The 27,155-nt window shown below is 37.8% G+C and overlaps 1 protein-coding gene across 7 annotated transcripts in view; it reads left to right on the top strand.

Moving 5' to 3' along the window:
* The window catches only part of KLF12 (KLF transcription factor 12), a 582,757-nt gene that overhangs the window by 508,962 nt on the left and 46,640 nt on the right, over positions 1–27,155 (top strand). For all 7 annotated transcript variants that reach the window (XM_070578452.1, XM_008534682.2, XM_070578455.1 and 4 more), the window contains one exon: positions 4,091–4,153. In XM_070578452.1, the coding sequence (XP_070434553.1) occupies positions 4,091–4,153 (63 nt within the window). The remainder of the gene's footprint in view (positions 1–4,090; positions 4,154–27,155) is intronic.

Genomic DNA, 27,155 nt, shown 5'->3' with positions numbered 1-27,155 from the left:
AACACTTTACAACTGTTAACCTATTTAAATCTCACAGCCCTAGGAAGTGGTTGCTATTATTGCCTCCATTTGTACAGAGGAGAAAACTGAAGCACAGAGAGGTTAAGTAACTAGCCCTAAAATGACACTGATAGTAAATGGTGGGGCTGGAATTCAATCCCAGGCAGACTGGTTACACAGTCTGTATTCTTAACCACTTCATCCTAATTCCATTCGGGACTATAAGATTGGATTTAAGTTGTCACAGCTTTTTTGTGGTGGCGCTAGTAAAAGGGTAGGATCGATATCCTTCCTCAGCTGTTCATTAGTGTAATCAATAGTATGTGTTGGATATTCGGGTTCACATCCCATCTCTAGCCACCAGCCTATTAGGTGGGTTCGTGAAGACATTGAAAATCAGAGTGGTCATATTCTCTTAACTGTAAGTGTCAGTCATTAAAAGGTAAGATTTGAAAGTCAGGTTCTCTGGTGGTTTACCCAAAGAAGGAAGAGTCTTTTTTATATTAAGATATCTAAAAAGTTCTCACATGCTTAGCAAGAAAGCTAAATTAAGCCTTGCATTGGGTAAAATTATAAACATGCTTTCTGCCTCAGATGAGGCAGTGTATATAAATAGAACAGTTGGTATACATGGTTAATGTATACCAACCATGTGTACATTATATATATGTATAGTTAATGGTATAGCTTCCTTTTTTCTATATAATGTAAATCACCAAATGTGAGCATTTCCATCTGATAAACTGTCGGTCTCAGAAGAGCACATTGTAGGATGCAATGTATGTTACACAACAACCAAGATTGCCCTTTTCTTCAACATCGTGGGTTTTTTTTCTTTCTGTATCCAGCGGTTAGTACTAAGGCCTGAAACCCTTAGTTACAGAACAAAGTAGCTTAGCAGTAATCGAGCCTGTGTGAGGCTAAGAGAAGCATAATGAACATTCCCTGCAAGCTTCCTGCCTAGATGCAGGTGCAGGAATCAGGAGGTCATGAATAATGCATGACATGCAGATTAGCTGGTGGTTTCTCCTACTGGGGTTTTGACTTTGCTACCTGCCTGGCTGCTATATGTGGAAAAAAGGTAGGCGATGGCAAAAAGTGTCACAATGTAGAGACTGAGCTCACAAAAATACTGCATATCCTTTTGAAGAGAAATTTTGGAGGGTAGCTGAAATGCCAACCTTTATGGTCTACTTCATCGGATGAAGTCGGCTCCAGGTTATCAATTTACTCACTTTCTTGTTTTACTGTTTTAATTTAGGAAACCTTATAATTATTTGGTCATACGCACACAATCAGGAATTCTATAAAGAGTGTTAAACTGCTATAGAAATTATTTACTTACAGTATTTGACCTATGGATCAATGAAATTTTGCTAAAATACACAAATACCTAGAGAATATTATAATTATAGGTTAAACAGGCCCATTTTTCTGCATTAATATATGCAATCAGAAGCATCAATAAGAGAATACTTCTCTCATCAGACTAGAAATATCAGGGTTAAGGAGGGGCAATAAAAGTAAAACATTCAAAGGATGTTAGAGTGAATTAAAGAACTGAGCGTATTTGGGCTGTTACTCCTTAAAGCTTTATTTAGTAATAAAGTAGGACTCCGATAGCCCAATGGGGTTATAGGGAAGGTTCAAGATGGTTTCCTGCATTTTCTCTTGGGTCAGGGGGCTTTAAGTGGGGAGACATTTTTTGCCTTGCAATTCCATTTTGATATTTCAAGCAGACAGACAAAAAGAGGAAAAGAGAAGAAAATATGAGTCTTGCTACCTTTTGTATAATTCTTATGCATTTTTATTGCATGTTTTTTTCTCTCTCTTCCCATTTTGGGGTTCTGGAATATGAGCTGGCTTTCATTGCTAGCCGAGTCTGTCATTTCCGCTAGGCCTCACTTTGGATGGATGCCAAGACCAACAGGTGATCCTTGTAGCTGCAAAACAGCAGGAAGTGGGCCGTGCTTGAATGAGACAGTTCACCAGAGGGGCTGTCTGGCCTCTCTCCATCTTTCTGCATAATTAACACCCCCTCCCCCATGCCAAGCGGAAAATCTGTACTGAGCAGCTCAGCTGCAGCAGCCATTGAGAAGCGCTGTGAGGAAAAGAATGTTAATAAGGGATGTTGGAAGAAATAAGCCTTCTGAGTGCAAAGTGCATCTGGCTCTGAATTTACAGGAAGATTGCAGTTGGCCCTACCGAGGGGCTAGAGGTATATTATCTGTTTGGTAAAGATTTTCACTTGCTAAACAACTGTGGGGAGCTGGGGTTCTAATGAACCTTAGAACTATTGGTTCTAACTGGACTTTAAGACCAGTTTAAAATCCCTGTGTTCTTTCCTTCTTGTCTTGTAAATAAGAGAAATGTCTGAGACATAGCAAGAAAGATAACACAAACTTAAAGACTGCCTAGGTCTCACAAATCTCAGTAAAGATAGAACAAAGCAGGAAGTTGGCCACAAGGAAGTAGGAAGTAGGGCATATTGTGTCGCCAGTTAATGACCCACAAAGGGTTGGAGGCTCAGCAGCTAGCTCCTGATTGGAAGATATCAGCAGTTCCTGGAAGCTTAAACTATTTCCAGTGGATGAGTCCAACCCTGGAAGCTTATAAAACAATATAGTCTTCACTTCTCCACTATGTGGCTAAAGTTTTGAATTGACTTTGCCTTCCTCTTCCAGCTATAGAGCATCACTTTAGAAGACTTTTCTCCTAGAAATACCTCTTCATCCTTCTTTCTTCCCCCATCCCCACGGATTCTTTTCCTGGACATTTGGATTATAGAGGAGATTATTGTAGTTCATTATTATTAATGAACTCTCAGGTTCATTGTCTGGGGGCCTGCAAATTATACTGACGAAAGACAGATCAAAAAGAGGGAAGAAAAAACAGTTTATTCATGTAACATGCCCACATGTGGGAGTACTCAGTGATGAGTAACTCAAAGGGGTGGTTAGAATTTGGGGCTTATATACCATTTTAACAAAGGGTAATAAATTGTGGAGAAGTGAGTAGTCAAAAGAGAAGGGAATGTGGCCTTCTAGGGAGGTAGATTGCAGGAAGGTGACTAAAAATGTATGGGGGAAACTAATCGTAATTAAGGGCTATTTATGCAGACACGTCTTGGTGCCATCTCTGGTGATAGGAGTTGTGCATTGTACTCCTCTTCCTAGTATGGGAGAGGGGGACACCTTTACAAATGAAAATTTCCTTTACAAAAGGGAAATTTATGTCCTGCTTTTAGGCATATAACGTGAGGGTAGAGAGCTCCTCCTATATCTACTCAGTTGCCTTCAGCTCAAAATAATCCTTATGCCAAAGTAGTATATTTTGGAGTAGCATATCCTGATGAATTTTATCTTGCTTTTTTTTGAGGAAGATTAGCCCTGAGCTAGTGTCTGCCACCAATCCTCCTCTTTTTTGCTGAGGAAAACTGGCCCTGAGCTAACATCTGTGCCCATCTTCCTCTACTTTATATGTGGGATGCCTGCCACAGCATGGCTTGACAAGCAGTGCATAGGTCCACACCTGGGATCTGACCTGGCAAACCCCAGGCCACCCAAGTGGAAAGTGGGAACTTAACTGCTGTGCCACTGGGCTGGCCCCTTATCTTGCTTTTTAGGGTTTTAAATCTAGAAATTGAAGGGTGTGTACTAAGACTGTTTCTTTGTGCCCCCTCTCTGGGAACACATACCAGAAAGAACCCTTTGAAGGTTAGCATCATAGCTTACATTACTTTTAGCCACTCCTACGCCTGGCGAGGATTAGGTATTGAGTAACTTTTTGTTGAACTGAAAGAATGAATCAGTCAATTAAAACTGGCAGTCCTGCTTTTGGGGGGTCTTCACAGTGAACATTATGATAAACCCTTGTTGTGTTAGAAGTAGTAAAGAAGGAAAGAGAGAGAGCAGGTTTGCAGGCAAAGAAATCTAATTGCATCCATTTACTAAGATGTGATCAAACCTGGGGGATTTTATATTAGGCAAATCTAAAAGAGGTTATTTATAAACCAGATCCCTTTTTGTTTGCTCATTTATAATTGTGAATATGCTCTTTCAGTGACTGGATTACTCTCATCTGCCTACAGGGTACATCCGTCCCCAGTGTCAAGGGTCCGGGGAAATCGAATGAATAATCAGAAGTTTGCTTGGTGAGTATACAGTCTAAGTTAAGAGAATTTATGTCTTACGAGAAATTTTAATAGGGCTGTGTTCAAACAAAAGAGGACTCTTCCCACTGCTCCATAGAGAATACTTTTCCACTAACTGAGCTGTGTAGTGTCCCTTTCCTTCAGAAAGTTCTAAACAAACATGATAGAGTTCCCTTTTTTCGAAGATACTGTAAGCTTTTTAGTGAGATATGGGTGACCACTCAGATTTTTCTCAAGTACCAACTTCCACTTCTCAAGAAGATTTTCGTAGTTAGTTAATCTATTTTGTTAATTTTGGTGATTAGTATTTAGTATTATTTTTTTCTGACTTGAGCCTTAAATATCCAGGGATTTTTTTTTTTTTTTTTTTTTAATTTAGGGAATACAAAGATCTTTCACTAACTAGTTCTTGAACAAAAATATGGATGGAACTTACCAGAAATGACCTGAAAAGTTATTTCAACCACAAAACATTGATTGTTGATTCCTTAAAGAAGCAATTGAAGGTGTTTCACAAATCTTTCATGTGAAACAAAAAAAAATTAATGTAGGGTTAAAATCCATATTTGATTACATTACTCTATCAACAAAATTAACTTTTCTACATGTAATATATCTTCAAAAGAAGGGAAGAGAAGAAAAAGACAAAATTGAACTGTATACTGTATTTCTTCAAAGGTGAATGGAAATTTACAGAACTCCATTTTTACTTCATTGGGTTGTGCTTAAAATTGGATTTTGATTAAAAACTATGGCTTTTTTTAAAGTATGGGAAGATGATTACCAAAGATGGAGCTCCTAAATTAATTTTACTCCTAAATCAGGATTATTTTTAGACACAAAATAATGATTCTTTGACTTTGAATAGTGCCTAATCAGCTCGCCTCCCTTCCCCCATTAAATCTAATTAACCCTCACAATAGCTTGGTGATGTTGTTAAATATTATGCTTTTCTTTTTCACAGAGGGGGAAATGGAGCACAGAGGATACAGCCATTTGCTTACACACTCTCTGAAAGCTGGGGCATCCTTCGTGGTTTCTCACAGCCACTAAAGCGTATTGTCCCCCGTTAAACCTGGAAAGCTTAGAGAATGATCATGCTCATGGCCATTACACAAAAGGAAAGGGAGAAATCAGGTCCTTTCTTGACTGCATGGAATTGATGTTTCTTCTCACGAAAAGACATATTGTACTAAAGAAACCTTGTTCCATATAGAGAATATGAGATGCTCAAGCGAGCAACTTAAGCTAATGGATAGAGTACCACATTGTCAGTTATGAGATCCAGTTTCTACAGCTTATTTCTCGGTAACTAAATGTGGAACACTGACTAAATAACAAATTTTCTTTCCTTCCCTTTTCCTTTCTGCAGTATTGCAATACCATAACTTGTTCCTACATAATTCATAGCACATTATTTGGTTAGTAAGTTTAAACTACTTTTATCTCCAGTGAAGTAATCCATGAAAAACAAAAAGGATTTTTACTACTAGCTTTGAGAAAATTTGACTTTTACAATTCAGCAACATTTATTTACAGTCCCTGGCACTGTGAAAAGCACTAGATTAGAAAGATAAATAAAACGTGGTTTCTATCCTCACGGGGCTCAATGTCTTATAGGGGAAGAGTGTGTGTGTGTTGTCACACATATATAATATACAATGTTATATGATATCACACAGACAACATATATAATAAAATGTGGATAATGCTCCAAGGAGATATATTTAAAGTGTAATGTTCAGAGATACATGTTATCAACTCTGTTTAAGACCAATTTGAGAGTGCCTAGTAGAGAAGGAGGAAATTATAAAAGAAGAAGGGACTTCCAGAAAACCCATCCTAGAGAAGGTTTTTGAATAAAGACCCAGAATTAGTAGGAAAACAGAGAGCTTGAGATAGTGCCTCCTTTATAGATTGAAACACATACGCAAGGACCTAGAGACATTTCTAAATTAACCACCGTAAGAACATACATGGATTTAATACGTGTGCTTTGTTTGGTCATGAATTAGTTAAAATTACTATTATACATATACTACCTTGAATTTTCCTTAGGTAGATACTGTGAGGCTGGTAGATGGAAATAAATCTCCTGGCTAGGAAGAAGCCCAGTGACTCACTCAGCATCTACATCTATTAAGTGATAAACACTTGCTATTTCTTTATGAAATATTGGCTCTGAAAATCCAGAAAGTTTCAATACTCATGCTAGCAATGGAGATGAAGGGAAAGTGATAGTTGCTCTCCCCAAAATAGAAGTTTGGGATAGTTTATAGAATTAGATGTCAAATTCAATGCTCGTTTGGCTCAGGCTTGAGGTAGATCTGCAAACACTACACGTGAGTGATGTTGGATGATTTTGTGAAGTTGGGTTAGCAAATGCTCCATTCACTTAAAAAATATTGTTCATCAAATAAGCAATTAAACCTCAGTAAAAGATAAAAAGCCTTGAAGTTATAAGTCATGCATAAGGAATGCATAACAATTGGTAGGTTGTAAGTGTCAATGGCTGTGGTTGAGCTATCAAACCAGTGTTTATTACTGAGTAAAGATGGTTTAAAATTTTAAGTAGTGTTTTTCTTTGCATAATGTTAATATGAGAGGCTGCATCCACTGGCCTCATTCCTGTGGGAGCGTTTCCTCTGGAGTTGAAGAAATGTGTGGAAAAGAATGTCTGTTCAAGGCAAACAAACCTGCTGGGATGGAAAGAAAGTGTGGTAACAGATGTACAAATCCAGGAAGGAGATGAAAGCACCAGGATGTCAGGGGTCCAGTGACAGATGTTAGGATGGACCCAGGTTTGCTATAATTATATGGTAATTCCCAGGGATTAAAGAATGGTAATAGGAACTTCTTGCAGGATATATTAGCACTCCAGTAAAGAACATGAGGTCATTGTATGACTCATTTAATATTTAGTTAATCAAAGGTAGCAATCCAGGCCAGACATAAACTCTGTCCGTCAGGATGGCCCTCCCCTCATTGCCACTCCACTATAGTAATATTTATTGATTTGAGGATTGATGAAGCCTTTGAACTTCAGCGTGTGAACTTCATTCTCTATTTCATTTGTCACATCTCTCCATTTTCCTTCATCATTGGCCTTCAGTAAAGGTGATCATACCCTCCCTTGTCCAATAACTATATAAACCTGTTTTAGAATATTTGCCACTCTTTCTTGTGTATGATAATGCCAACAAAAAATATTTTACTCCATTTTGGGCAAATGTGGAAAATGGGACAAACCTTATTAGAGAGTTCAATGTGCAGATAGACTTTTGTTCTTTGCAGATCTTTTTGCATGAAGCTATTTTATTCTGATATCAAACCCAGAGAGTGGCTGTTTCCAAGTCATCCTTCAGCTGTTTTATCACCAAAGAGATAATAGAAATCTGGAACCTGTGTTTGGTGTGTATGTGTAGGTTGGAGCAGGACAGGGACGGGCTTGGTGGGGAATATCTCTGAACTGAACACTGAAGTTGACTTAAGGCTCCAAAAATTTCTGGGATCAGTGTGAGCATGCCAAAGACACACTCATTAGTATATGCTCATTTTTAGCTTTTCACCTTTTCTTCTCTCCTCTTTGCTTCTCCCTCCACGCTTTTCCATTCCTAAAGTTTTCAAGGATTTGGGCATATCCCCTTGTTTGATGATGGTGGTAGTAGTGGTTGTGATGTGCACCCAAAACATCTCTCAAGGGCTATTATGTGAGATCAGTAGTGGATGACTTTCTGGGTTACTTATATAATGACACAGAAAATAAAGTATTATTAATAGGAATTGTCATCAGGAAAATAGAAGTAATTTTCTCTAACCCATTGGATGCTGCCATTACCAGTCTCAATTATAATTTATTTCTTACCAGCATCCCCGAGATGTTATGTAGCTATGTACACAAAGAGGCTCTAGTTTTAACAGAGTATTTATGCAAATTATGACACATTCTGGGTGTGAATCACATTTCACATTTGGATGTGAAAAAGTTCTGTGTCATCTATTTTTGTGGAGGGCAGCAAGAGCCTTTTTACACTTTGATGTTATATTGTTGGATATATAGTGCTACAGTGAACCTAAATATTTGTATGTATACAGTTGCAAATGTTAGACTTGACTTCATAGAATCTTTCTGAAGGATGTAACTAGTATGGATTTTTGTCATAAAAATAAGAACATTCCTTCTTGTTTACACCTTTTGCGTTATTAGAGGAAGGCACTCAGGTTGCTGATGTTGGAAACCTCTCAGAGAGCTGGAGTAGAGCTAGCCCCTTAAGGAGGGCCAGAGCGTTTCCAAATGTAGTGGTTATCAGTTTCAGAGCTGTAAAGGAAAGGTAAACATCATCAAGTTCAGTTCAACTCCTCACTTACCAAATGTAGAAATAAGGCCCAAAGACAAAAATGTAACGTGTCAGATGTAGACATAAACCCAGATCTCTGCACAACTGTCCAGTCATCTTTCCCTGTGTAGCAGTTGGCTACCTGTGGGTGGAGCAAGAGAAATGCTAAGGATTAAGTAAGATGGATGCTTAATTCATTACGAGCTAAGCAGAAGGCTTTTTCTGGGAAATCCCCATGATATTGATGGGCGGAGAAAGAGGAGAAATAGGAGAGGCTTAAGGAAGACATTGCTGCCCACTCCAGTACGTGGCGGCTGCTCCCTGCCAGAATGTTTACTCATCATCTTGCAGATCCTTGCGTGCTCATTATTTATAGATAATATTGATTATGTTGTTTTAATTACCAGACCATTCTACTGCCTTGCTTTTTGACTTACAGAGCAAAAATTATGACAACGTGTATGGACTTGAATATGTGAAAGTTCTGGTTCCCAGAATGTCTGCCTAGCCTTCGTGGTTTTTTTAATCCATATGTGTTGGCAAATAAGTAACAGCAGGTTGCCTTTAGATTTGGTTTGAAAGCATGTTCTCTCCAATGTTTGATAACAGATTTGGAAAATGGGATGCAGTTCGTGTAATCATGAGTCAGTTTGCAGTTTCTCTGAATTACAATGAAAAGAAGTACCCCCAGGGTGTTGCTACATATTAAATCCCTCCAAATTCATGTCTTTTTTTATGTTATAATCCAGTATTGGCTATTAAATTCTTTAATTACTTCCACCACCTCCTCAGATTTAGCTTGGTGATGATTATGTATGCTTTAAACTTGTGTACTATCTCTTAGATTGACCTTATTAAAGGCCTGTGGTCTAATTCGCCTAAATTCTATTACCTAGAATTTTAGCACGAAACCTCATGATCAAAGTGTTTCACATTCCATTTATATCAACTGATTTTTGTGTCTAGTGTTGCTTCAGTCATGATAAAGATGATTTGGGGGAAAAAATTAAAGTAGGTTATTTTCTGTAATTATTTCCTTAATTATAGGAGAATTAGCACTCTAAGAACATACTGAGCCATAAAGATCACCACTTCTGAGACATTTTTCTATTAAAAGTCCATGAGTCTTCTTTTTACCAACCTGCTGCTCAGAATCATATTAGTATCTGGCTGAAAACCTGATATAAGAACCTATAATAGGGCGTGTCAGTATCCTCTCTGTTGATTCCTGGCGTCTTCTCAGCACTGTAGTTAGATGTGGTACTATCTTGTAATAAAACATCTCTGTTATATTAACTGATTTTAGCATAACTGAGAGATATTAGTTCAATATTCAAAAGGACTTGTTTGGGAAATCTAAAAATATGTGGACACTGAACAACATGCTTCTAAATAAAACATGGGTCAAAGGAGAAATTTAAAAAACATATATATGTATATATATATATTGGGGTTTTTTTTGAGGAAGATTAGCCCTGAGCTAACATCCACCACCAATTTTCCTCTTTTTGCTGAGGAAGATTGACCGTGAACTAACATCCGTGCCCATCCTCCTCCATTTTATATATGGGACGCCTGCCACAGCATGGCTTGATGAGCAGTGCCATGTCTGCATCCGGGATCCAAACCGGCAAACCCTGGACCGCTGAAGCAGAGCACGTGAACTTAACCTGTACGCCACTGGGCTGGCCTCTAAAGAGTATTTTTAACTAAAAATGAGAACATAGCTTATGAAAATTTGTGAGATGCATCAAAAGCAATGCAGCAAAGGAAATTTATAGCATCAAATGCATTTTTAGAAAAGAAGAAAGATCTCAGATGGATAATCTAAGTTTCCACCTTAGGAAACCAGAAAAAGAAGAGCAAATTAAATCTAAACTAGGGAGGAGAAAAAGAAATAACAAAATGAATTGTTCATAATTCTGGGATTTGTAGCATATTTTTCATGTAACTGTCATTTTTTTAGGTTGGTTTTATACACTTAAGGATATTTTAAAATTATATAATCGCAAATCATGATTTACTCTGGGAAAGCTACTTAAACTACAGCTTTTTATCTAGAGCTTTAAATTGTGCAGTGTGCATTATTCTCCAGCACAATCCCCCCCTGTTAAACTTGTTCAGATGTAGAACTTTAAAATAATGGTCATGCTGTACTAAAACATGAAGAACAAGAGGATGTGGGGGTCAGTGAATAATGCAGAAAAAAAACTGTGTCCCAATTTGAAAAAAAAATCTATCTATGATAGCATCAGTATGAACCATGTTATAATTAACGTATCAAATTAAAATGAAGATCTTATTTTATATATAGCTAGAGAGGCTGCATTTTTTATGTCTTTCATAATATTTTTCAGTGTATATATTTGGGCTAAAATATTAGCTGATTATAACTGTCTTCTAAATATATATTTGAAAGAATAATGGCTAATATTGGGAGCCAATCAAAAATCCTAATGTGTTCTTGAATATCCTGGAAATGCTGCTCAAGATAATCAATCTTTAAGGGATTCCCCTCTGAGAATGATGGGTGTATACCAGCAGTTTTGTTTTGGTTTTCATCTGTCAGTCATATTTGCAGTGTCATCTTTCTAGCAATGGAGATTTCTCTGTATACACATGGATAGTGAACTAGCAATTTTCAAATTATGTATGTTCTCATCTCACTATAATTTTTCTCAACTGACCACTAGATGTTCATAAAGTTTCTTAGTAATTTCCTTAAAATTGGGTATTTGTTACATTTCTTAATATAGCCCTAGATTACCTAAGGTAGGATCAATATCCTCATAATTAATATATTTTTTAATCAATTTGGAGAGAACAGTAGATTAAAACCCACCCAATATCACACAGGTTTTAGTCACAGCAATTCCACATAAGCCCACAGCTAATAAGTAGCTGGAGAGCTGAGGATCCTACTGGAATCCACTGTCTGCTTGTATTCTATCTAAATTTTCATTCAGTTTAGTCTCCTTTATCAGGTGAGGTTCTTTTGTTGGAAGTAATGGAAACTAACTGAGTCTGGCCAACTTAAGCAAAAGGTAATTTGATAGAAGGACCCGAGGTGGGTTATGGAGTCGAAGGGAAAACAGGAGCTGGGCTTCAGGAAACACAGGAAGCAGGACGTACCCAGAATCCTGGGAGCAGGATTTAATAAGCAGGTGCATCCCTAGAGCGTCAGCTCCAGCTCCTTGAAATCATCTCTCAAAATATCTATTGAGGAAGCCAAAGTCTGATTGGCCCCACCCTGGCTCACGTGTCCTGCCTTGGCCAAGAGAGGGAGGGTGCCTTGGTTAACAATCCCACTAAGACCACGTGTAATGAGGAGTTTCCTACGGGAAGATGAGGTGCTGGTACCCAGCAGTGATGGGAAAGACTATGCTTCATAAACTAGCCCCATCACTCACCCTACTATTCAGTGAACTAGAAGCTGTCATTAAAGGTAGTTAATGAACTTTAATGTTATTCCTTGGAGGCCATCTTTTCTTGTATTTTGGATGATGAAATGAAGGTACTGTAGAATTAGTAACTAAAATAAGTGGCTTCTATCAGGTCTTATTCTTGATTATTGAATTGCCAAAGCATAAGAACAATGTTTAATCAAAATAGACTCCATTTGTCTTGAAACTTAGAGTTTTTGATTCTAATCCCCTCAAACCATTTTCCCAGAAATCCTGCTTTGAGTCCCATATTTAAAAATGCAGCCTTTAAAACCAAATACGCATTGTGATAAGATACATAAAATAGTCAAAAACAGAGGAACCGCCTATGAAATAAATAAAACTAGAGTCAACAAGCTTGGGTTCTGGTATAAATTTGTCACTTATGCTAAATTAGTCTTCATGCTTCCTACACGTCAGTATTTCTATTAAATGAGTGAACGAATGGTGTCTGACCCAAAGCATTCAAATTAGGTCTTGTGAAAAGTGCAAAAGAGATAATACACTTCATAGCATCACCTTGAAAGAAAGTACTTCATAAACCTTAGGTATTAGCCCGTAATCAAATGTTGACTTTACATAAAAGGAATCTTTTTACTACCACCTGAGTGATCCTTTGACACACCTAGCATTTGTTGTAGCCTCAAATGAATCCATAATTTACTTCACCTCTCTTGAGTCCTTAACGCTAACAATTTAGAATCCTGAGGAGGTGAATAATGTAGGTAGGACTCTGGTTCAATACATTAGGTAAATAGGTGCTTCAGAAAGGGCGCATGTTACATCTATTGAGAAATGATAGCTTTTTAGAATATAGATGGAACCAGTTTACTTCGGTTTCTGTGAAGGCCAAATAAACAGAAGGGTAACTCTCCGTATGTTACCAATTTTGTATGATGACTAAATCTTCTCTTCCTTCCTATATTTGGAATGCCTTCATAAATGGACATATCGGGTTACATCTTTTGGAAAGCAATGATTTAAATCACCCATAGGATTAATGTTACTGTAAGCTAGAAATCTCTCCAGTTCCATCTATTTTCCCATTTCTCTACTCATTACCTTTTTTCCTCAGAGGACTGTAATGAAAAAGACATCTTGCTTTCCTTAGAGCTTGCAATTGATAGGTATGGAGAAAGAAAGAAAAATAGCTTTCTGTTGTTTTTCACTTTAGCCCTGAATTATTTTGTGCTCGTTAAAGAACCCTGTAGCTTAACCGCAAGAATGGACTGATTTCTTACAGTGAAAGTGCCTTACAGTAATCTTCCCCAAACTTTACAGGCTGTGAAGTATTTATTTGAGAAAGAGAAGGAAGTATGGAATTAGATTGGAGGTAGGAAACAAAGGCCAAAGGCAACCCTGTTGAGAACAGAAGAAAGTTGCTGCCACCTAGAGGTAAAAGTTGATAAATTTAGCATGGACTGTGAGCGCTCATGAAATGATCTTGTAGACACTGATGTCATATCATCATAGCACTGAAATGCAGCCAGTCAACTCAGTCTCTACCTCTAAGTGGCACTAGACTCATTCTATCCCCTTCCCCATTGATAGTGTGCCAGTGTTTCCTATGAAATTTTACTCTAGTGCTTTTTTTTTTTTTTCCCCAACAGTAGCCTTGTTATTGATCATAAAAGCTTGTGAAGTCATTGGAAGTCTTCCTTCGGTACAATACAGTCTAAATTATTTGAAAGAGTCATTATTATCCTGGCTAACAGAGAATGTCTTTTCCATAATCCACACCATCTCACAGATATTACCTCAGGAGCTCCTTGAAGGCTCCATTCTCATTGAAATGTGGGGCTCATGCTCTCCTTTCTCTCAGGATAGTTCAGGTAGGAGGGAAACCTTTGATATGAGAGCAGAGAGTCCTGGGAATACCATTAAGAGAAAGTGACCCTGAGTCGCCCAAGCTATGCTAAAACCTAAAACCAGTGCAGCCCCAGCCGCAAGAATAATATGCACTTTGGCCCATTTTTGTTTTGGTTATTAGGAACTGACTGTACATAGCAATGACAGGTTTTTTTAATTGTCTTGTCAGGACATTTTTAATGGAAAAGCCTCCCTCCTAAAGAAACCTAGACAGCCAGAAAGGTGGTGCTGCCACATTTGGCTTGTGATTCTCTTTTCAGGACTGCCATATTGCACAACCCCAGGGGGCACTATTCACATTGGAGACTGTGAAGGGTGCCTCCTGGAACACTAAAGCAAAACATACTGGCCTGGAATGGTGAGAAAACATGAAGAAAATATGTGTGTGAGTTTACATGTCTGTCCCTCTCCCGTCCCCTGAATGAAAGATTTGACTGAATGTTGTTGATGATGGTAATGGTCATCAGGGGGTAAAGGGCTTCAAAAAATACCAGAAGGTTTCAGCAATAACTTTCAGAAAATGAGGAAAGCAATCAGAGAGTTCCTTGTTTATTTTAAACCCTACTGCCTCCTTAGAATGCATTAGCCAAGTCTCTTCTCTGCCTTGGTGCCCTGTGGGCCTTCACTTGTTTGCCATTTTTGTTCTTTCTCTTAGCGTGTATTTAATTTTAAGTTACAATGTAAGTATTTACATTTTATGTCTCTTACAAACCTGATCACTTTTGGAATTGCCAGAAATTATTTTTTTTTTTACTCAATAGATTTTTTTTCCTCAAATCAACACTTTTCTAGAATATTTGCGTTCATTCATTTGTTCCTTCATTCAGTAAAATCGTTGTGCCCACAATGATCTTGCCACTTTTCTGCACTCTGGGGACACCATATTTGATAAGGCAAACAGGACCTCTGCTCTCATGGAGCTTACCATGTAGTAGAGTAAGACGGACAAGCAGCAAGTGTCTAGTAGCAGAAGTGCTCTGATTAAAATACAACAGGGATATGACTCGAGTTGACTGGAAAGCTATCCAAGGAGTTTGGTCAGAGAAAAGCCTCTTGAGAGGAGGTGACACTGAAGCTGGGAGCTGAGTGAGAAGGAACCAGCTGCATGAGGATCTGGGGGAAATTATTCCAGGTGCTGGAAACAACTCACACAAAGGCCCTAGGATAGGAAAAAATTTGGAACATTGAAGGAACATAAAAACATAAGTGAGAGGTGGGTGAAATAAGATAAGGTCAGAGAGGTTGGCCAGGACGGAAGCATGCAGTCTGTAGTCTGGGTGTAATGGGAGCCATGGGAGGAGAGTGAAATAAGGCTCACTCTGGCTGCTTTGTAGAGAAAGGATTCTAAGACTGGAGGCAGGAGAATGTGTGAGGAGGCTGGGCCAGTGGTTGAGGAGAAAGAGGATGATGGCTGAGACTAGTATCAGTGGAGAGAGAGAAGTAGATGAGTATATTTTGAAGGCCTTGTCAACAGCAATTTCTTAGGGAAGAAAATGAAGAGAAGAGAATAATCAAGGATGACACCTAGTTTTTGTCTGAGCAACTTGTGGTTGTGGTTGGGAGCGTGAAGAAGAGGGCAAGTATATAGATACAAATGTGGGCACCATTGGCATATAAATGATAATCACCTAGGGTGTATACGTGTGTCTATATTTGATGATGAGGGACAGAAAGTTTTTGAGATGAAAAAAATATGAAGATAAAAGTTTTTGCAAAGTATCAACTAGTGGATCTAAAGTGCAGTGGTCAAGCCACAGGTAAATCAGACAGAAGCTATAATGATGCACTTAAGGCAGCCTGTATGTGTCCTCAGGATGCAGATAACTCAAGTTTCAGTCAATTTCTTTGCCTCACCTGTGCATACTGTCAACAGCCCATCATAAAATGATGCCACTTGCCCCCATATATGTCTAGCCCAGGGCTGCTTGGTGAGACACCCAACCACAACTAAATAAATAGATCTTAATACTTGAAAGCACCTTTTCCCAAAACAGCAGTGACCCTGACCTCCTTCCATGAAAAGACTTTAGCACTGGAAAAGAATCTATTTGTTCACATCCTCCAAGCCCAACTTTCTTTCTATTCCCCATCCACACAGTCACCTAAGCCAGAAGCCTCATAGCCTCACAGGAACTCCAACTCTGTCAATCCAACATCTATTTGATCACCCAGTATTCTGTCTCCTAAATATTTCTTGGCACTGTTGGCTCTTCTTCATCTCTAGCCTGAAATATTAACCTAAGCTCCTAACTGGTCTCTGGATTCAGGCTCTTTCTACTCCCCCCCCCCCACCCCCAAATCCAACTTTCGTCATGCCTACAGTGATATATGCAAAATGCAAATGAGATTGCTCCACTCTTTACAACTCTGTCCTGCCTTGCCATTGCTTAGAAATTTAAAACCCGTAGCATAACTTTTGAAGCCCTTTGCAAGACAATTCTTTTCCTCCTTTCCCACCTCACTTTTCCTAAATTTTTTCCATCCTGCATGGACCAGACATTCCAGCCACACCAAACTTATATTTTCCAAAACACTTTGATCACCAAGGAAACTAATTCTAAAAGAGTCAGCTTAAGAATTCTCTTCTGTGCAAAGTCTTCCCTATAATTTCCCATCCCATTAGCCTTTTCTTCCTCACTGATCTAATGCCACTATATGAACTAAATTATCACACTCATCATGAATTATTGTCATCATTTGTTTGCCTGTGTATAATGATCTTCCCACCTTCTCATCTCCAGATGGAGACCCTCCATTGTGAGGACCATCATTTCCTGGCTTCCAAGACAGCACATGGTACATCAGGCTCAGGGCATATTGATAATGAAATGAATAATCTCTTTCAACATCCTTATCTTGTTGTTGGGAAAACTGAGACCCAGAGAGTTTAGAGAATTTTATTCAAGTTTACACAGTGAATTGGAGCTAGGATCAGAACTTCGATCCCCTAGCTTTGGTGCCTTCCCCTCCACTTTTTCATGGCTGTTTCTCATTCCTTATTCAGTATTTTTTTTAAAAAAATAAAAGTATTCAGATTCAGAGGGCAACAAGAATTTTTTCATGTTAGGAATATCTTTAAACATTGGTTACATCATCTCTACCCTTTCTCTGCTTATAATTGTTTGTTATACTGGACAAAATGTTTGAAGGATAATGGTAGAATGCTGACCTGAATTTCAGAGATCTGGGACCTGTTCTGTCAGTCTCTAATTATGTGATCTGGGGCAAAATGGAGTCCATCATGCCTGCTCTTGCTTATATGTTTCTCAAGGATGATATGGAAATAAATGGAGGAGATTAGATAGGAAAGTACTTTATGCTATGGAAGGCAAGATTATTTGTCACTGTTCACTTTTCTCTTAAGTGTAACCTCCTTTATTGATGCCTTAAAATTATATATTTGATAGCTTTCCTCTTCTCTTCTTGTTTCCACAAACCATATAGTATTATAAAGGATTAGGATGCCAATTCTTACCTCCACCTGACTTCCATTTACTCCCTTCCCTCTGATCCACTTGATTCTGAACGTAATTCTCAGGCTTATATGAACACCCTGTCTCTTTGCTTTCTTCCTGCCCAGCAGTTCTTCATGGCTGAGTGAAAAAAGCTTGATTAATAAAAGCTTGCCCTTTTATATTTCCTTGTAATTAGTCCGATAAAAAAGGGTCACCTCCTGGATGGACTTTGTATGGGTAATTTTTTCTTTTTAATTCTTTGTCCTTTGGATGTGCTCATTCAATGGCTTTTTTGTTTCTTTTGTATATTGATGGATTTAAAAATCAACTTGCTAGTTTTTATTGGCACACTGTCAACGATGCAAGCACCCACAAACATCACAACTCTGGAAATAAGATTTGGAACAAGATTTAAATGCTGGCTCTGTGGTTTAACGGGATTAAGGCATATGACGTCCTCAGATGAACCAAAGAATGAATGTCTTTTTCTTTTTAATCCATTTACTCACTCAACAGATAGTAAGTGGTGCTGTGCGAAGTGTCAATGCATGTTGATGTGAAGAGTTAAATAATTTACCTTTCCAAGAGCTAAGAAGTTGGACCTCCCCAAGATCATAGCAGCTGTGGGCACATGGTCTGAGAGCACACACGAAAAAGGGCCTCCTGATGATAATAAGGGGAGACCATTTACTCTATAGGAAATGTCCATCAAAGCAAATCTAGTAGTGTAATTGGCCACAGAGGGAGATGTGGCCTCTGAAGTACTGAATGTAGATTTCTATCCTCCAGTAATTTGTTTCAGGCCTTTAAAACTGACCTGGGTGAATAAATATAAAAAACACAAATGCAAGCAACTCAGTGGCAAAAGCACAGGCTTTGGGATCAGGTGATGCCAGTTCAAATCCTGTCTGCTACGTTTATTGGCTGTTTGGCCTTAAGAAAGTCATCAAACTCCTTACCACCATTTTCCTCTACAACAAAATACAACAAAATGTCTCTTTCTCAGAGCTCAACAGATTAAAACATAAAGTATTAATTCAGATTAAAGGTCTGAACAGAGCAGGATCATATATGTTCTTATTTTTGTTAAAATTCCAACTCCTGATTATCTACTCCCTCAAAAACAATCATCTAAACGTCGTTTGTGTGTGTCTTTGTCTTCAGTGTGGGTTATGTGCTACCTGGTGCCAGAGGGAACCGGATACGGAATTAGAAATGGACCCTTAAATCAGTAATTTGCTTCTAGGCGTGCCTGGTTATATTGCTGGTGAATAATTCATCCTCTGGTGATAGGTGCATCTCCAAAGTGATTCTCCACAAACTCCTCGTTTTCAACACTGCTCTCCAAAGGGAAACAGTGAAGTCTGACTTCCTCAGGAAATGGACAGTGTACTTTGTCAGAACCACCTTTCAATGATATTTTACATTCTTAAGCTTTTTATAGTTTCACACAGTTTTATACATAGCCTTTCATTTATTCCTCATAACCATTCTGTGAAATAGCTTACAAGATGTTATCTTAATCTTTAAAATGAGGAGAGGCAGAACAGAGTAGAGATTAAAGAATCAGTCTGCTTATTTTCATATTTCAGTTCCACATATTAACTCTGTAACTTTAGGCAAATCGTTTGCTATCTCTGTGCCTTGGTTTCCTAATCTGTAAAGTAGGGCTTGCTCTTAATAGCTGTCCCATGGTTATTGTGAGGATTAAAGGTGCTAATACATATACAGTTCTAAGGACAGTGTTTTAGCAGACTCAATAAATGTTGACTATTATTATTTTAAGGGGATGCAAAACTAGTTTATGTAGGGCCATAGCTAATATATAACTAATATTAATTATCTCAACATCTACAAAGTATTTTGATCCTTTTACAGATCATCAATTTGAGCCCTTGGTTAACTGAATTCTCCAATATGATACACTAAGCTGGCCTTAAAATTTCTACTACATCCCTCTTGTTCACTCCTCCTCCTTTACCTACCTTTTAACTGTTCATGTTCTCTCAAGTTCCATCTCGTTTTGCATAATCTCTCTTAATGATAACAGCCTTCTCCACAACTTAAGTCCCTACCCTTTGGCTGATGACAGATTGGATTGATCACTTACTCCTCTGGGTCTCTACCAAGTATTTCCATCACACCCTTGAGTGTGTGAATGTTTATGCATAGGTATGTCTGCCTCTGTCTTTTAGATTCTACATCCCCAGTACCTTCCAGAAGGTCTGGCCCCTACCTAGAGGGCACTCAAGAAATATTTGAAGAAGGAAGAAAGAAGAGGATGGGGCATCACTTTAAACTTAAGTGTTCTAATTCTTCTAGAATATTTTCTGGAATATTTTAATAATTTTTCCAAGATTTGCTCAATTACAATAATTTGTTAATTTGGAGTCTGACATATTTTGAGCACCTACTATGTGCCATAGTGTCTAATGTGGGGAATGTAGAAATACACTCAAGGAGCTTCTGTCGTTGGGGGAAAAGATCAGACTGCCATGAATGAGTTAGCAAAGTTATGTTGCTGCTGTGTGTTAATGGTCTTTTATAAAGATAATGTCACCTTTTTGTCACAGGTAGGGTCATTGATGAAATATGCCTTACCAGTTTAACATATTTAAATACTACATCATGTGTTGGCCCTGGGAGTTAGCATTGTTCAAGATAATAGAATTCATGAGTAGAAATTATTTACGTTTTTTCATTTCATTGTTAAGTTTTAAAGAAATGTGTCTGTCTCCATTGCCTTTGCCCCTTCAGTGCTTCTCCTACTGTGGTTTACCACGTGTGTTAACTGAAAAATAATTGGACTAATACAGTCCCATCATTGTTTGCCCACCTGTACATATACACACTGCTATGCAGTGTTTTCATTTGTTGCTTTCACCTGTGTATCTTCACCAGCCTGATGCTGCCCCACTGTGAAATGTCATTAGAAGGCTGATTTCTCCTGGGTTTAGAGACCCATTTTGAAGGCATCAGACATTCAATAACAGTCTTTTGCCTGGTGTAGACAGCATGTACTACCTACTTAGTAGGACATTACTATCCTTAAAATGTAAAAATGATATATCATTTATCGCATGACCACTAATGTTTTTCCACCATTGTTGATTTAGTTGTTTAGTTTTATAAGTCGGTGCTCATAATGGATTTGGGGGCCTGTAGTTCTAGAAATTACAGATGTGCAGCACAATAACAAGTGTTGACAAAGGAGCATTTCCTTTTTCTTTGTGTACTTGGTACTTTGACTTAGTATGTGAAATATAGTAATTCTTGCATGTGATACTTTCACAAAATATGAAACCAGTCATTGTCACAAGTCTGGGTATAATATGACCTTAGATACATGTTGGGGATAATAATAATTACATTTAACAGTTAGAAACATGCATGATTGTAATTATATTGGTTAGAGTATGTCCTTCAGCTCTCATTCCAGTTGACCTAAATATCTGATTTAGTGCGCTGGAGGAGGAAAACCAGAACCTGCTCCCTGGCTATTGACACGGCCCATTCCTGGTGAACTCTTTCAAACTTCTTGATTTTAGTCACAACTGGATAAGAGTAGTTCACCTCTTTCCCACAGGAAACATAGCCTTTAAATGAATGTGCATTTGCAATGTACATTCTCTTATGTCCCCAGGGGTCAAAGAACACACGTACAAAAATAGCCCCATACTGCTGGTGATTTATGGTAATGAGCCATATCTTAAAATTAAATACAGATGCATTAACCACAACTTCTCAAGTAATAAATGAATGAGTTGTTTATACTAATCAATCAATAATAGCCATAATTTTAGGTGCTCATAAAGTGACTGACTATATTAGCAGGCCTTGGTCCAGAGGATGTAGCTGGCTAAAGCCAGAGTGTTCTATACCTCTAAGTGCAACCATCACCTCAGGATTTAACAGCAGGATGTGTAAAATCAGCATTCCTCATTTCTGAAACACTAGCCCTCATTGAAGGCTGACTATATGCAGAAAATTATGAACTCTAAGAAAGTAGGGGGACACCCAAACATTCACGTGTGTCTACAGTGTCTATATCTGTATCTGTATCTATATGTCTGTCTCACTCTGTAGTTTTATTTCTTAATATCCTGATAGAAATTTTGCTCGTGATGAGCATCACGTTGCCATGCCGGCCCTGGCAACACATGCTTTCCTTTCCTTTCTGCATTGCTCTTCAGTGCCCACATACCTGTTCCTACAGCCCTGGGGCTCCACACTTCCTGTGCTCCCCTACTCTAGTGTGGCTCACCATTGCTACCCTCACCCACATACTAGGCCAGCTCCCATGTAGCTGACCCAGGCTCCAAGATGTCCACCATCCTGTTACCTCTTCTCCACTCCTAGCACTGACTTGCCATAAAGGGTTCATGAAGACCTGTCTTGAAAAGATCCCTACTAGAAGGAGCCTACACTTTTCCTCTTAAAATGCTGTTTCATCCAGTCTCTCATGGGAAATTTGCAACCAACCTTTGGGACACTAGCATTAGGTATTATTTTTTAATTGAGGTCATAATAGTTTTATAACGTTGTGAAATTTCAGTTGTACATTATTATTTGTCCGTCACCGTACATATGTGCCCCTTTACCCCTTGTGCCCACCGCTTAACCCCCTTCCCCTCTGGTAACCACTAATCTGTTCTCTTTGTCCATGTGTTTGTTTATCTTCCACATATGAGTGAAATCATACGGTGTTTGTCTTTTCTCTGTCTGGTTTATTTTCCTTAACATAAGACCCTCAAGGTCCATCCATCTTGTTGCAAATGGGACGATTTTTGTCTTTTTTTTAAGGTTGAGTAGTATTCCATTGTATATATATATATATATATATGCACCTCATCTTTATCCAATCATCATCCGGTGGACACTTAGGTGTCTTGGCTATTGTGAATAATGAATGTGAATAATGCTGCAGTGAACATAGGGGTGCATAAGACTCTTTGAATTGTTGATTTCAAGTTCTTTGGATAAATACCCAGTAGTGGGATAGCTGGGTCATATGGTGTTCCTGTTTTTAATTTTTTGAGAAATCTCCATACTGTTTCCATAATGACTGCACCAGGTTGCATTCCCACCAGCAGTGTATGAGGGTTCCCTTTTCTACACATGCTCTCCAACATTTGTTATTCTTTGTCTTGCTGATTATAACCATTCTAACAAGTGTAAGGTGATAACTCGTTGTAGTTTTGATTTGCATTTCCCTGATGATTAGTGATGTTGAACATCTTTTTATGTGCCTGTTGGCCATCTGTATATCTTCTTTGGAAAAAGGTCTGTTCATATCCTCTGCCCATTTTTTGATCTGGTGGTTGTTTTTTTGTTGTTGAGTTCTTTGTATATTTTGGAGATTAACTCCTTGTTGCATATATTATTTGCAAATATTTTCTCCCAGTTGGTGGGTTGTCTTTTTGTATCGTTCTTGGTTTCCTTTGCCTTGCTGAAGCTCTTTATTCTCAGTCCCATTTGCTTATTTTTTCTTTTGTTTCCCATGCCTGAGTAGACATGGTATTTGAAAAGATGCTACTAAGACTGATGTCAGAGTGTACTGCCTGTATTTTCTTCTAGGAGTTTTATGCTTTTACGTCTTACCTTCAAATCTTTAATCCATTTTGAGTTAATTTTTGTCTATGGTGTAAGATAATGGTCTACTTTCATTCTTTTGCATGTGGCTGTCCAGTTTTCCCAACACCATTTGTTGAAGAGACTTTCCTTTCTCCATTGTATGTTCTTGGCTCCTTTGTTGAAGATTGGCTGTCCATAGATGTGTGGTTTTATTTCTGGACTTTCAGTTCTGTTCTATTGATTTGTGTGTCTCTTTTTGTGCCAGTACCGTGCTGTTTTGATTACTATAGCTTTGTAGTATGTTTTGAAGTCAGACATTGTGATACTTCCAGCTTTGTTCTTTTTTCTCAGGATTGTTTTAGCTATCCAGGGTCTTTTGTTGCCCCATATGAATTTCAGGGCTCTTTGATCTGTTTCCGTGAAGAATGTCGTTGGGATTCTGAGTGGAATTGCACTGAATCTGTAAATTGCTTTAGGTAGTATGGACATTTTAACTATGTTCTTCCAATCCATGAGCATGGAATATCTTTCCATTTCTTTATGTCATCATCAATTTCTTTGAATAATGTCTTATAGTTTTCACCCCGTTGGTTAAATTTATTCCTAGATATTTTATTCTTTTTGTTGCTATTGCATAAGGGGTTATATTCTTGAGTTCTCTTTCTGTTACTTTGTTATTAGAGTATAGAAATGCAACTGATTTTTGTAAGTTGATTTTGTAACCTGTGACTTTTCTGTCATTGTTGATTATTTCTAATAGTTTTCCAGTGAATTCTTTAGGGTTTTCTATATATACAACCATATCTGCAAACAGTGAGAGTTTCACTTCTTCATTGCCAGTTTGGATACCTTTTATTTCTTTTTCTTGTCTAAGTGCTCTGGCCAAAACCTCCAGTACTATGTTGAATAAAAGCAGTGAGAGTGAGCACCCTTTTCTTCTTCCTGTTCTCAGAGGGACAGCTTTCAGTTTTTCCCTATTGAGTATGATGTTTGCTGTGGCTTTGTCATATATGACCTATATTATGTTCAGGTACTTTCCTTCTATACCTGTTTTATTGAGAGTTTTTATCATAGATGGATGTTGGATCTTGTCAAATGCTTTCTCTGCATCTATTGAGATGATCTTGTGGTTTTTATTTTGTCAATGTGGTGTATCACATTGATTGATTTGCAGACGTTGAACCATCCCTGTGTCCCTGGTATAAATTCCACTTGATCATGGTGTACGATCCTTTAAATGTATTCCTGTATTTGGTTTGTCAATATTTTGTTGTGGATTTTTTCATCTGTGTTGATCAGCCATATTGTCCTGTAAGTTTCCTTCTTTGTTCTATCCGTGTCTCGCTTTGGGATCACAGTGACTTTGTAAAATGTGTTAGGAAATGTTCCATCTTCTTCAATTTTTGGAATAGTTTGAGAAGGATAGGTATTAAATCTTCTTTGAATATGTGGTAGAATTCTCCAGAGAAACTATCTGGTCCTGAACTTTTATTTTTGGGGAGATTTTTCACTACTGTTCCAATCTCCTTACTTGTGATTGGTTTATTCAGATTCTCCATTTCTTCTTTATTCAGTTTTGGGAGGTTGTATGAGTCTAAGAATTTATCCATTTCTTCTAGATTGTCCAGTTTTTTAGCATACAGTTTTTCATAGTATCATCTTATTACCTTTTGTATTTCTGTAGTGTCTATTGTAGTTCCTGCTCTTTCATTTCTAATTTTATTTATTTGAGATTTCTCTCTTTTTTTCTTAGTGAGTCTGGCTAAGGGTTTGTCAGTTTTGTTTATTTTCTCAAAGAACTAGCTCTTAGTTTCATTGATCCTTTCTACTGTTTTTTTGGCTTCAATTTCACTTATTTCTGTTCTAATTTTTTTTTATTTCCCTCCTTCTGCTGACTTTGGGCTTTGTTTGTTGTCCTTTTCCTGGTTCTGTTAGGTGTAGTTTAAGATTGCTTATTTGACATTTTTCTTGTTTGTTAAGGTGGGCCTGTGTTGCTATGAATTTCCCTCATAGGACTGCTTTTGCTGCATTCCTTAGGAGTTGGTATTATGTATCTTCATTTTCATTTGTCCCCAGATATATTTTGATTTCTCCTTTAATTTCTTCAATGATCCATTTGTTGTTCAGTAGCGTGTTGTTTAGTTTCCACATATTTGTTGCTTGCCCAACTTTTTTCTTGTCATTGATTTCTAGTTTCATAGCATTATGGTCAGAAGAGATGCTTGGGATGATGTCAATCTTCCTAAATTTATTGAGACTTGCCGTGTTTCCCAGCATATGGTCTATCCTTAAGAATGTTCCATGTGCACTTGAGAAGAATGTGTATTCTGTTTTTGGATGGAGTGTTCTATATATATCCATTAAGTCCATCTGGTCTAGTTTTTCATTTAAGTCCACTATTTCCTTGTTGACTTTCTGTCTGGATGATCTATCCATTGATGTAAGTAGGGTGTTAAGGTACCCTACTATTATTGCGTTGCTGTTACTATCTCCTTTTAGGTCTGTTAATAGTTGTTTTATGTATTTTACTGCTCTTGTGTTAGGTGCATATGTATTTATAAGTGTTATGTCCTCTTGGTGGAGTGTCTCTTTTGTCATTATATACTGCCCCTCTTTGTCTCTCATTGCCTTTTTTGTCTTGAAGTCTACTTTGTCTGATGTAAGTATGGCAACGCCCACTTTCTTTTGTTTGCCATTAGCTTGGAGTATCCTCTTCCATCCCTTCACTCTGAACCTGTGTTTGTCATTAGAGCTGAGATGTGTTTCCTGGAGGCAGCATATTATTGGGTCTTGTTTTTTAATCCATCCGGCCACTCTGTGTCTTTTGATTGGAGAATTCAGTCCATTTACATTTAGAGTGATTATTGATATATGAGGGGTTAGTGCTGCCATTTTATCACTTATTTTCTGGTTGTTCTGTATTTCCTTTGTTTCTTGTCCTGTGTATTTCGAACTGCCAGTTCATTTTGGTGGTCCTCTGTGATGGTTTTCTCATTATTTATCATTTGTGTTTCTTTTCTGACTTTTTCTTTAGTGGTTACAGTGAGGTTTGTAAAAAGATCTCATAGATGAGCTAGTCCATTTTCTGATAGCTTCTTATTTCCTTAGTCTAAGCAGGTTCCATCCCTTTCCACTTTCCCATCTAAGTTATTGTTGTCACAGCTCATTCCATTTTTGTATTGTGAGTTTGTGGTTAAAATGAAGTGATTATAGTTATTTTTGATGTTTTTCTTTCCCTTTATATTTAATGTTATAATTGTTTGCTAACCTGTTCTCATAGCTGCAATTTTCTGATTTTGTCTGCCTATTTATCTCCTTGCTCAAGGCTTTATAAATCCTTTTTTTTTTTTCACATATGAAGGCCTTCTTGGTCATTTCTTGTAGGGGGGATTCTCATGGCAATGAACTCCCTCAGCTTTTGTTTATCAGTTTTTAGTTCTCCATCATATCTGAAGGATATTTCCGCCAGATAGAGTATTCTTAGCTGAGAGTTTTTGTCTTTTAGAATTTTGAATATATCGGTCTCTTTTCTCCTAGCCTGTAAGGTTTCTGCTGAGAAATCCACTGAAAGCTTGATAGGGGTTCCTTTGTAGGTTATTTTCTTCTGCCTTACTGCCCTTAATACTTTTTCTTTGTCATTGACTTCTGCTAGTTTTACTAATATATACCTTGGAGAAGGCCTTTTACTTTGATGTAATTAGGAGTTCTATTAGCTTCTTTTACTTGTAGTTCCAGCTCCTTCCCCAAGTTTGGGAAGTTCTTGGCTATTATTTCTTTGAACAAGCTCTCTGATCCTTTCTCCTTTTCTTCTCTCTCTGGAATACCTATAATCCTTATGTTGCATTTCCTAATTGAGTTGGGTATTTCTTGGAGAATTTCTTCATTTCTTTTTAGTCTTTGTTCTCTCTCCTCTGCCATCTAAAGCATTATATTTCTGTCTTCTAAATTCCTGATTCTGTCCTCCATAATATCAGCTCTGTTATTTAAGGACTCCAGATTTTTCTTTATCTCATTCATTGCTTTTTCATCTCCAACATTTCTGATTGTTTTTTCTTTATAGTTTCAATCTCTTTTATGAAAAATTCCCTCTGTTCATTAATTTTATTCACAATTTCATTGAACTATCTAAGTTTTCTTGTAACTTGTTATTTATGATAGCTATTTTGAATTCTCTGTCATTTAGATTGTAAATTTCTGTGCCTTCAGGGTTGATTTCTAGATGCTTGTCATTTTCCTTCTGGTCTGGATTATTAATGTATGTCTTCATACTATTTGATGGGGTGGATTTGTGCCTTCACATAGTGGTAGTATCTGGTCGCAGATC

The sequence above is a fragment of the Equus przewalskii genome, chromosome 16 (assembly GCF_037783145.1).
Source record: "Equus przewalskii isolate Varuska chromosome 16, EquPr2, whole genome shotgun sequence".
Classification (NCBI taxonomy): domain Eukaryota; kingdom Metazoa; phylum Chordata; class Mammalia; order Perissodactyla; family Equidae; genus Equus; species Equus przewalskii.
Note: the sequence above shows the minus strand (reverse complement) of the source record. Positions and strands in the feature narration are given on the sequence as shown.